Consider the following 12,477-nt stretch of genomic DNA (forward strand, 5'->3'; position numbering starts at 1 on the left):
AAAAAAAAAAAGAATGAGAAGATTTTCACCAAACAACCCTGCTGCTTTAAAGTTACCCCAATGACCCCTTATTTAAAAAGCACTGTGGGCCGAGCTGGTGGGCTCAGTGGTTGAGTGTCGATCCGTGCACCGGGAGGTCACGGTTCGATTCCTGGTCAGGGCACGTGCCCAGATTTGGGGCTCGATCCTCAGTAGGGGGCATGCACCAGGAGGCAGCCAATTGATGTTCCTCTCTCATCGATGTTTCTCTTCCTCTCACTTGCTCTTTCTCTAAAATCACTAAAAACATATTTTTTAAAAAATCACCATGGCAAGCAAGGACCTAGCTCACCTCCCACTCCCAAGATATTAATTTCTCTCACTTTAAACCACCACCTCCATGGACAGGTAGTGGCAACGATACCCATCTAATCACACTTAAGCCTTTCGAAGGCAAGGCAGCAGTGTTACGATGGGAGCATGCTGTTGGGCCCATGGAGACCCGTGTTTGTATACAAAGTGAGTACTTTCTTCCAGAGGTTCTCAAAACTACTTGTAATGTCAAGAGTGTTTATTATTCTCAATGACTAACATGAGTGATTGCGTTGGTAAAATCTGATCGATGAATGTGTAGCGGTTGGTAATAAACTTGGACAACCTACATTTTGGGTTATTGCAATAATATTTTGTAACCTCTAAATTTATTCCATGTTTCTAGCTTCTAGATTTTTTGAAAAATATTCAGAAAGTACAATTTTTAAATTATTCAAACAAAAACAAATGTGTATGAGGGGAGAAGCCAGAGAGGAGGGAAGAAAGAGTAAGATTAATAGAGAGAAAAACGGCTTTCAGATATAAATGATTTGGAGAAAAAGTGTTACTCAAGCCACCATTTCCCTTTGGTTGCAGATACTCTGCTTTCTACTTACTTAGACATTATTAGTAAGTCATGGAAAGCTTGTTTATAAACAATAAAGGAAGGTAATTACCAAATGAAACTGTCATTTCCTTTAGTGACTACATACAAATAAATAATAAGTTAAATCAAACAATATAGTTATCATAGTCTTTAAAGTCCAGTGTAGATTTTAAGAAACTATCACCTTAAAGCTAGCTATCACATAAAATAGCCTATGCTCATTATTCTTGTTCTGTTCTGGAACATTCACCCTCTACATTAGATCATATTAATGATTCTAGCTGATAACATGGTAATAGGCTTGTGATTTTTAAGATGACCTTTACTGAATTATAAGTTCTAATTATAATTATGACTTATTGAATTATAAGTTCTAAATTATATAGGAGTGTAGTATTAAAATAGAGTTGGTGGTATATTCAGAGAAGGCAAAAAACTTTTAAACTTTGATTTTCTCACTCTCATCACCATTCTTTCACTGCTAGGAATCTACTATAAAGTGGTTGTTATTCAATGGATGTAGAGGTTCAGTTTTGCAAGATAAAAAAATTTTAGAGCCCTAACCGGCTTAGCTCAGTGGATAGAGAGTCGGCCTGCAGACTGAAGGGTCCCAGGTTTGATTCCGGCCAAGGGCATGTACCTTGGTTGCGGGCACATAGCCAATAGGGACTGTGCAGGAGGCAGCTGATCGATGTTTCTCTCTTTCATCGATGTTTCTAACTCCCTTAATCTCTGTAAAAAATCAATAAAATATATTTTTTTAAAAAAATTTTAGAAATCTATTGCACAACAATGTGAAAATACTTAATACCACTGAACTGTAGATACTACACTTAAGAATAATTAAGATGATAAATTCATGTGTGGTTTTTTTTTTACCACAATTAAAGTTTAAAAAATGATAAAAATGGTTTGGAATGGTCATACAGCTAGAAGTTTTATTTAAAAATACCTATGTTATAAAAAAGATCCCTAGATACATTTAACCAAGTTTCATACCCCATTCTTCCACAAATAGATTCTATGTGGGAACGTAATACATAAAGACTTTTGAAGTTTAATATGAGAATCTGGATTCCTAATAAAATTCAAAGTTGCCATGTTTTTAGGGTAGCTACAAAAGATCATAAAGTGACAAGAACTCACAAAAACAAATTGGGGTCTAACATTTCTGAGGTAAAAGGCAAAGTTTCAAGTTCTGCAGTCCTTCTCCCCCTCACCTGCCTTGTCCTGAGGGCGGCTACCAGGTGGTATTGGAAGAGGATGAGCATTTCCTAACTTTAGAGCTTACAGATGTTTTTATGTCCTCTGCGAGCCAGTTCGCACCTGCTCCCATATGGCAAGGACAGTCTGAAAACCATAAAATCTCTGACTTTTGTGGCCATCAGACTCTGCTAACTAACTTACCCCAGTTCCCTTGGCGTCATGATTGGAGTCAGGTGACTTACAGACAGGTGCTATGTCTGTCAATGTTTCTCATTGTTACAATAGAACTTAACATAATAAGATGATTGGACTTTGGGTGGTCGGCACACAAAGCAACATACAGATCACGAGTCATAGAAATGCACACTTGAAACCTATATGATCCTACTAACCAATGTCACTCCAATAAATATAATTAAAAAAAGAATAGAATAGCCCGGCCAGGATTGCTCAGTGGTTAAGCATTGACCTATGAACCAAGAAGTCACCGGTTTGATTCCCAGTCAGAGCACATACCCAAGTTGTAGCTCAATCCCCAGTAGGGGGCGTGCAGGAGGCAGCTGATTGGTGATTCTCTCTCATCACTGATGTTTCCATCTATCTTTCTCCCTTCCTCTCTAAAATCAATAAAAATATATTTTAAAAAGAGCATAAATTCTTAGCCATTCCTGAACAGCTACTTTGCATGGGTCTGAACCTTGATTTGTACATGGTAATAATGCTTTTTCCTGGAAACTGAATTGGAGGTGATGCTTAGAGATTGAATTTCACCACACTGTTTTCATAATAACATCTCCCTGTGTCCTCCCCTCTTCTTCTTATATTTCTGTAATTTCAAAAGGCCAATACAAACCTTACCCTTTTGTTACATAATGCAACATTTTTAAATTGAGGACACTAATGCTCTCTAGTGAGTGTGATTTGTTTGAATGTTTGAATTTTTCTTAGAAAGACTATTCCGTGGAAGGGTCTAGATTGAAGGTCATTAGAAAGATAAAAACTTTTCCATGAATCTGCAGTTCATAAGCCCATTCCCAGGGGCCTGTGTGTACCAAACACTGTGACACGAGGTGGAATACAGACATGCTCATGGAAGCTCTAGGTGCCATAGTTTGTCTGCCTCATCATTTCTGAGTCATCATTGACCACAAGGTGCTGAATTATTTAGCTGCTCACTTTTAAGAAAGCCGTCTCCCTCTCAGTAAATGTGGAGTTTTAACTACATAGGCCTGGCATGTTTTTGTTCACCTAAAATCTTCAAATGAGTCTCTTGATGCTTCAGAATCTACTGTGAGTAACCAAACATTTCAGCTTTTATGGGCACTGCAGACTATCTCAAAGAAAAAGAAAGGTTACTCTGAAAAAAACATATATAAGGCCCCTAGGTCAATGGTAATATTTTAAAGGTTGCATATGTTAGCTCAAATTTTTTTATCCATCATGGATGTTCTTAGGCAACCTTTTTTTTTCTTTCAAATATACAGTGCTTTATTTTTTTTTAAATTTATATTTTATTGATTTTTTACAGAGAGAAAGGGAGAGGGGATAGAGAGTTAGAAACATTGATGAGAGAGAAACATCAATTCAGCTGCCTCCTGCACACCCCCCACCGAGGATGTGTCCGCAACCAAGGTACATTCCCTTGACCGGAATCGAACCTGGGACCCTTGAGTCTGCAGGCCGACGCTCTATCCACTGAGCCAAACTGGTCAGGGCTAAATATACAGTGCTTTAAATTACAAAATGCAAATTTGTACATATTATCTCATTTGAACCTCACCGGTACCTTTTTAAGCCTTACTGTAGGGCTCACCTACTGCCCTGATCCAATGGGATACAGGCGAGTGCACTTCTGGGCGTGCCAGCCAGGTCTGGGAGGCTGGTGCCTGCCTGCACTGGTCACCATCATGCCAGAGCAGCCTCTTTGGTGTACCCCAGTGTGCCTTCGTTTTTTGTTTTTTGTTTTGCATGTGCCCTGATGTGTGAAAGGATGGGAACCCTGTAGGACCTCACTGCTTTCCCACTGTGCAGAAAAAGAGATGGGCTCCGGGAAATAAGGAGATTGCTGAAGATCACAGAGTTGGCTGGGGATAGAAGCCATGACTCAACTCTGCATTTCTGATCCCAACATTCCATGTGTTCCTTCGCTCATGCCATGCCACCTCTCAGCTATGCACTTCCCAGTTGGTCTATAACTAAGTCCGATAGAGGGGACCAAATCAATTTACATAAACTGTATACAAGATGGAAATATTCATTGAAAGCTAGCATAGCACAGTGGTTAAAAACAATGACTCTGGGGTGGTGAAGGCCTGGGGCAGGGACGGGGGCAGGCTAGAAAAGGCCAATGGGTGGGAAAGGGGGAGGGGACATAGGTATTTCAACAATATTTTTTTTTAATAAAAATAAAAGTAAACAATAACTCTGGGACCAGGTTCCCTGGGTTTGAATCCCTTACCAGAGGTGTGTCTTTGGGCAAGTCACTTAACTGCTATGTGCCTCAGTTTCCACATCTGTAAAATGGGGGGTAATTATCTCGCTCATGGGGATGTTGTGAGGATGGCATGAGTTGATACATGTAAAATGCTTGGGACAGTGCCTGTATTATAGTGTAAGCACCCTGTGTTCACGGTTATTATCACACATATTGGGTGCATTCACTTTCTGAGGGAAGAACCCGATCTTACTCTCCAGAGTGGTAGGCGGAAGGTTTGCTTGCTGGTCCTTGGGCAGCTGGCAAGAGCAGCTGAGCAATTGTTGGATGATTCCTGGACTCATTTGCTTAAAGTCCTCCTTAGAAATAGGTGAAAGGCTATTCTGTAGAAATATCTCCACGAGTTGCCCAGCGGAGAAGCAAGTCTGTGTGGGAAAAACATACATTGTTACTAACCTCAGCACACAAATTCGCCATCAATTGGCATTCTAGCTAGAATGGACACATGACGCCATAGCATTTAGCATTTACATACCAGCTAGTTGACACAGCATTTCTCAATTGACATCTCTTCTCCACAGACACTATTGTTTTTACCTACTGATATTTACCTAAATCTTTGCAATTTCTATATTGTATAGGCATATTTATAAGAGATGAGGATTATAAATAAACAGGCCTCTAAAAATTGCCACAGGCATTTGTCTATCTCAGAAGTGTTAAGGGTTGGTTTTGTGTATCAAAAATTACATTAAAAAGTTTTATTTTTTTTATTTTTAAAAAAAATCTATTTCTTTATTGATTTCAGAGAGGAAGGGAGAGGGAGAGAGAGAGAGAGAAACATCAATGATGAGAGAGAATCATCGATCGGCTGCTCCAGCACGTCCCCCACTGGGGACCGAGCCCGCAAACCAGGCATGTGCCCTCGGCCGGAATCAAACCTGGGACCCTTCAGTCCATAGGCCAACTCTTTATCCACTGAGCCAAGCCGGCTAGGGCTAAAAAGTCTTAATATGTGGGTGAGAGTGGTGCAGAGTTCCACTGGCGCAGAGGGGTGCCTTCTATTGAAATAAGACTCCATTACAAGCCTTTGTGATCTTTAGTTTCAATCAGTCAGGATTTTTTTTTTAATTAGTAATTTAAAAGGCTTGTCTCCTCAGAGCCAATTATCTTCTCCTTTCTGCTCCCCTCTGCATATATCTATTATTTTTCACAGTCTGGCCCTTTCTCTGATAGAAAACACCTGGCCATAGAAGCCCCAACTCTGAAGTGAACTTTTAGTCCCAAACCCCAAGATTGAGCTGATTCTGCAAGTCCTGACAGATCTGACGGCTTCAGCAGAGCCACAGAGGGGCTCTCTCGGGTCAGACACCCATCCAATTCAATAAGTTTTGCCCACGAGACAGGAGGTGGGATCATGCTGCTTAACCACGGCTGCCAGCCTCATTCCTGTGGCAGAGGAAGATGTTTCCCAGCAAGCACGGGACAAGAACCCCAAAAGGTATCTGCTACAAGAAGCAACATCAGAAAACTAAATGTGATTTTTTTCTTCTTGTCAAAATAAAAAAATCACCAGAGACGATTCTCTTTTGTATCATTCGTTATAATGGAATATAATTACTTCATTAAAAATACTGACAACCAAAAGAGAAACTAGCAACAAACTTTGGTAATGAATCCCCCATAATAAATATTCTTACTGGAGAATGTCTAACTGATAAGTAAAAGAGTGGAGAGGAAAACAGGAACAGAATGCCATGGACCTTTCCCCAGTTCATTGCCAAGAAATTGAATATTCTATTGTAAGCTTCTGTGCCCTTGATCTTTATTTGCTGTTTCTATGCTATTTAGATCATTGTTTTACATTTCTTCTGAAATCACTAACAGGAATGTTCTTAAAAAAAAGGCAATGCATTATATTCTATAACATTTTTAAAACAATACATTTTTTATTAAAAAGAAACTTGAATAAATATTTAGATTACTCAATGACCTTTAAACTTTCTTTATTCCTTTATATAAAACTTCAAAATATATATATACTTGAGTTGATATCAGACATGTATGGTAACTTTACAAACGTATTCTAAAACAATGGTTCGTGAACTTTCGTTTTGAGAGTCCCTTGGAGGGGGTTTTAAAGGCAGTGCTGGGTTCCATTCTCAGAGTTTACGACTCAGTAGATCCCGGGATGGGCCCTGAGAACTGGCATTTCTAACAAGTTGCCAGGTGATGCTGATGTCACTGACCCAGGGACAACACTCTAAGAACCACTGTTCTAAAATAGGAAGGATTGCCCTAACCCATTTGGCTTAGTGGATAGAGCGTTGGCCTACAGACTAAAGGGTCCCAGGTTCGATTCCGGTCAAGGGCACATGCCTGGGTTGCGGGCTTGATTCCCAGTAAGGGGCATGCAGGAGGCAGCAGATCAATGATTCTCTCTCATCACTGATGTTTCTATCTCTATTAAAAAAATAAAATAGGAAGGATCCTCAGATCTAGGCTCCTATCTTAGGGTCTCATCCAGAGGCACGAGGAAGGGGACATGTTGTGGCAGAGGAGAATTGTAGAAGAGGTTGTTTTGTTTATTTTGCATAGTTAGCACAGAAAAATGATTATTATTGAACTTAGAAAGGGCATGTCTTAAGTAATTTTTATAAAATAACCTTAGTTAGTCTGGCTCTGTGGATAGAGCATTGGCCTGTGAACTGAAGGGTCCTGGGTTCGATTTTGGTAAAGGGCATGTACCTTGGTTGCGGGCTCCTCCCAGCCTGAGCCCGGGGCACATGCAGGAGGCAACCAATTGATGTGCTTCTCTCACATTGATATTTCTCTCTGTCTTTCCTTCTCTTCCACTCTCTCTAAAAATCAATGGAAAAATATCCTCGGGTGAGGACTTAAAAGAAATCATAACCTTAGCCCTGGAAGCTTTTAAAGAGACTTCACAAACAAGGATTAATATAAGCATTAACTCTTGTCACCTTCAGTTGACTATAATCAGCATTGAAAGAGTCCATGTAAATAGATAGCTTTTAAGAGAAAAGTAAAAAAAGTGACAGAAATTCATTTTTAAAAGTATATTGAAGTAAAAATACATGATGCTGCCCAATCATGCATTCTTCACTTATGGGAAGAGCATTCAACAGTGTTAAGAATACGTGAGGAATTGTACTCTTTTAAAATACAGATTGTGCTCAGTAAGAATATCTGAGATACAAATAACAAAAGCAGTTTTTATTTATTTAAATCAACATTTTCTAAACAATAGCATAGTTGCTAAGGGCACTGAATATGCTATCAGGCAACCTATGTAATAATCCTCAGTTCCTGTGAACTTAACTACTTGCTTATTATCCCCATGCCTCCATTTCTCACCTATAAGATGGATTAATGTGACCTAACCTCTCATAGTTATAATAATAATTAAATGAGGCAGTGCGGGTGAAATAGCAGTGTCTAATACATATCAAGTACTCAATATATGTAAGCCATCATCATAGAATATCAATTTTTTTCTATTTTAAATGATTAGGGCAGGGAAAGATTCCATGGTCAAAATTTGAGAAATCCTATATTAAATAAGAATAAAGAAGTTTATTTACTAAAGGACTTCCCAAAACAGTGCAATGTGTTATCTCCAGTATTTCACAAGCTCATCTGACCATAGCACCCATTTTTAAGAAGCATCACAGTACACTAGTGAATGTATTTTGGAATACAGCTTTAAGAAATATGGATATGTTTATAAGATCACATATCACCTTTTCTCAAAAACCATTTCAATGCTACCTACTATACAAATATTTCTCTGTTGCTCACAGCCCAAAGTAATCTCTTTATATTCTAATCTAAATTAATCTAATCTAAGTTTAAAGTATTCATTCATTAGTATTATAAGTATTTATGTAATGTCTATATCCCCCCACTACCCTGTAAGCCTGCAAGCTCCATAGGAGCTGTGCCTGTTTTTGTTCAATTCCATATCACTAATGCCCACAATAGTGATTGGCACATAGTAAAGGCTTAATATATGTACATTGAACTAATTATTCATGCATTCAACATAGACCCAAGGGAAGAAAGAGTAATATATCTTATTCTCTTAAAAATCGTGGCCTCATGTTTATGTTTGCAGAGAGCCACTTATAGAAGGGGGAAAAAATGACCATCCTGTGTAAACTAGGGTCCCGGTGCATGAAATTTGTGCACAGGGCGGGGGGCAAAGTGGGGAGTGGGGAAGATTCCCTCAGCCCGACCTGCACCCTCTGTCATGTTCCGGGACCCTGGCCGCTCTGGGCCTAGGTGTAGGCCTACAGGTTTGGGGCGGCCTGGTTCCTGAGGCCCCATTTTATCAAAAGAACAAAGTCGGCGTTAGTTACAGCCCTCACCAAACCCAGTACAGTGCGTCTGTGCGTACAACTGCCTCGTTCATGTGCCTGCTTCGCCCTACTGAATTACTAACATCTTGAGAACATAGCTCTGTCTTATCCTATTTCACCTTCAGTGCCTGGCCCAGTGCCAGGGACCTGGGAGTGTTTGCTGAGTGAATGAGTGAGTGAGTGAGTAAGTGAATAAATGAGTAAGTGAATGAGTGAATGAATGAGCGAGTAAGTGAATGAGCAAGTGGCTATGGGGCGCCCTGCTCCCGGCTGCCTGGCGCCTGGTCTGGGAAGTTCCTGCCCCTCTCCTGACTGCCCAGCACCCACTCCCAGCTGAGTAGTTCCCACCCCACTCCTGGCTGCCCAGTGCCCCGCTCCCAGCTGTGTAGTTCCCACCTGGCTCCCGGCTGCCCAGCGCCCATCCCAGGAAGTTCCTGCCCCACTCCCAACTGCCCAATAACATCTTTGTTGGGTTAATTTGCATATCACGCCGATTGGCTGGTGGATGTGGCTTGAGTGTAGTGGAGGGATGGTTAATTTGCATGTTTCTCTTTTATTATATTGGATAGAATATTCTTACATTTTAAAAAAATACATATTATTCTTTAAGGTTTCTACAACTCTTATGCCACTTTCAGAGCTGGGATTTCTTTGACAGTGGCAAATGAAGATATAAGAGGAATAATGACAATACCTGATCCCAGGAAATTGGACCATCCACTGACTCTCGGTTCATGGATACCGATAGATTAGGGTAACTCCCATCATGAATTGTTATGTTGTTTTTTTTCCTTTGAAGCTGATGGACTTGATCTTTTCTGTTACAGGTAACTTTGGTCCAGAGAGTGTTGAGGAGTTGGTCTAGTTCTAGAAATTTTATACAAAGTCAGTGTCACATAGAATAAAGACAGGTCAATTTCAGAATAATCGCAATTTCACATGACCACAGCATTGTTATTTTATTAAGTAAATTTAGTTCTAATGAAAAGAAAATTTTATTTTGAACAATAATAAATAACATTTATACTTCACATGGATATTGGTTCCTTCACAAGATCTTGGCTAAGCTTTGGGGCTGAACCAAACATATATATATATATAGTAGTATACTATTATATCTCTTGGAGAAGATGAAATAAGCAATTCCACCAATGGAGTGCCTTCCATTGGGCCAACTAATTCATTTTATAGATGTTCCCTACAAAAATGTAAATAAAAGATGAAACTGGCCTAATCCTTAGAAATTTATTCCCCTGAGACACTACACAACTTTAAATTGACTAAAAACTTTAATGTACTTAAATCAATCAAATTATTTTTCTCTTAAGTGTTCATGCAAAAAAGAGAAAGGAAATGAAAAAATGTTGAGGTTGTAGAGACAAACTAGAACTTCTTTTCTAATACTACTGTGATATGGTTATTAGTTCATAGATTACAGTTAAGTTTCCCTCGGTACAGCTGTCAGCTTATACAAATTGATACAGAGAATAATTATGTATAATGGTGAAATTCTTTGAATTTATCCATCTTTTTACTTGTGAATAAAATATCTCTGGTATTTTCCTAAGTGTTGCCATCAGTGGTAGAAAAAAACTGCAAACTAATGTTACTACAATATTTTATTTTAAATGACCACTTTTCAACAAAAAGTCATGAGACTTGCAAAGAAATGGGAAAGTGTGACACAGAGTCTGGGGTGGGGGAGGGGGGAGTGGAGAAAGTCAATAAATATGTCTCTGAGTGTTCCTAGATATTAAATTTAGCAAAGACTCAGAGCATCTCTTATAAGTATGTTCAAAGAACTAAAGAATTAAATAAAATTATAACAACAATAAATCAACAAAGCAAATTTCAATAAGGAGATAAAAGTTATGTTAAAGATCAAATGGAAATTTTGGAGTTGAAGAATACAATAATCGAAATGGAAAATTTACTGGAGTAGCTCACAGCATATTTGAGATGGTAGAAGAAAGAATCATTGAACATGAATACAAATTAATAGAAATAATTCAATCTGAAGAACAGAGGGGGAAAAAAGATATTTTTTTTTAGAAAAAGAATAAGTCTTACCCTGGCTTGTAAAAATCAATGGTTAGAGCATTGATCCATGCACCAAGGGTCTTGGGTTCTATTTCCAGTCAAGGACACATACCTGGGTTGCAGGTTCGATCCTTGGCCCTAGTCAAGGCACATGTAGGAGGCAACCAATAGATGTGTCTCTCTCACATCAATGTTTCTCTCCCTCCCTCTTTCTCTTTCCCTTTCTCCCTTCTACTCTCTCCAAAAATCAACTGAAAAAATATAATAACCTCAGGTGAAGATTAACAACAAGAAAAGAACAGGTCTTAAAAACCTGTGGAAGCCCTAACCTGTTTGGCTCAGTGGATAGAGCGTCGGCCTGTGGATTGAAAGGTCCCAGGTTCGATTCCGGTCAAGGGCATGTACCTTGGTTGCGGGCACATCCCCAGTAGGGTGTGTGCAGGAGGCAGCTGATCAATGTTTCTCTCTCATCGATGTTTCTAGGTCTCTATCCCTCTCCCTTCCTCTCTGTAAAAAAATCAATAAAATATATTTTTAAAAAAACCTGTGGGAAAACAACAAGTAGATATAGGTAGATAGGTAGGTAAGTAGGTAGATAGATAGATTGATAGATAGATAGATAGATAGATATAAGAGAGGAGAAAGAAAAATAAGTAGAAAAAATATTGGAGGAAATAATGACTAAAACCTTTCCAAATCTGATGAAAAACCTTAATTTACATGTTCAAAAGGTTCATCAGATATCAAGTAGGATAATAACAAAATGACCCGCACACGCTATAGTCAAACTGTTTAAGGTCAGAGACAAAGATAAATCTTAAAAATGGCAAGAAACAAAAAAATGACCCATCACATAAAAGAGAGCATCACTACAATTAGTAACTGATTTCCCACCCAAACAATGGAGTCCTGAATGCAGGAGACTCATATGCAGAGTGCTGGGGAAAAAATAATCTCAATCAAGAATTTTATATCCAGCAAAACTATACTTCAAAACAGAATGTGAAATAAAATCATCCCCAGGTAAACAATTAATGGGAAAATTCATTGATAGCAGATCTACCATACAATAAACACTAAATGAATTAATAAACACTACTAGGTGAAAAGAAATGATTCCAAATGTCAAATTGAGTCCATAGAAAGAAATGAATAGCATTGGAAATGTAAATATATGGGTTAATATAAAAGACTCTTAATTTTTTCTCTCCTTTGTTCTCTAAGCTCAATGAGAAAATTCTACAGGCTTTTCTTTTAAAGTCAGAAGAATGATAAGAATTCAGAGCATCTCTAGTGTTATTTACCATTATATTGGTATTATTAACTCATTAGATGAGAAATCAAATAGAGACACAATAATTAAACATGAATAGGCAAGATTTTATTTATTTGGAGATATTATAATTACATATCTGAAAACCCTAAAAAATGCAAAAATTAAATAAAATATTTAATCATGGAACAGGTTATAAAATTAATCTACAAAAATCAATAAATTTTATATCTACAAACAAAAATAA

At 38.4% G+C, this 12,477-nt stretch overlaps 1 protein-coding gene across 5 annotated transcripts in view; it reads right to left on the bottom strand.

Moving 5' to 3' along the window:
- SLC39A12 (solute carrier family 39 member 12) overlaps positions 1–12,477 on the bottom strand; it is a 73,714-nt gene that overhangs the window by 37,924 nt on the left and 23,313 nt on the right. For all 5 annotated transcript variants that reach the window (XM_036345755.1, XM_036345738.1, XM_036345745.1 and 2 more), the window contains exons 4-5: positions 9,612–9,784; positions 4,792–4,963 (exon numbers count right to left, since the gene is read on the bottom strand). In XM_036345755.1, coding sequence (XP_036201648.1) covers positions 4,792–4,963; positions 9,612–9,784 — 345 coding nt within the window. The remainder of the gene's footprint in view (positions 1–4,791; positions 4,964–9,611; positions 9,785–12,477) is intronic.

Source organism: Myotis myotis, unplaced genomic scaffold (genome assembly GCF_014108235.1).
Source record: "Myotis myotis isolate mMyoMyo1 unplaced genomic scaffold, mMyoMyo1.p scaffold_m19_p_1, whole genome shotgun sequence".
Lineage (NCBI taxonomy): Eukaryota > Metazoa > Chordata > Mammalia > Chiroptera > Vespertilionidae > Myotis > Myotis myotis.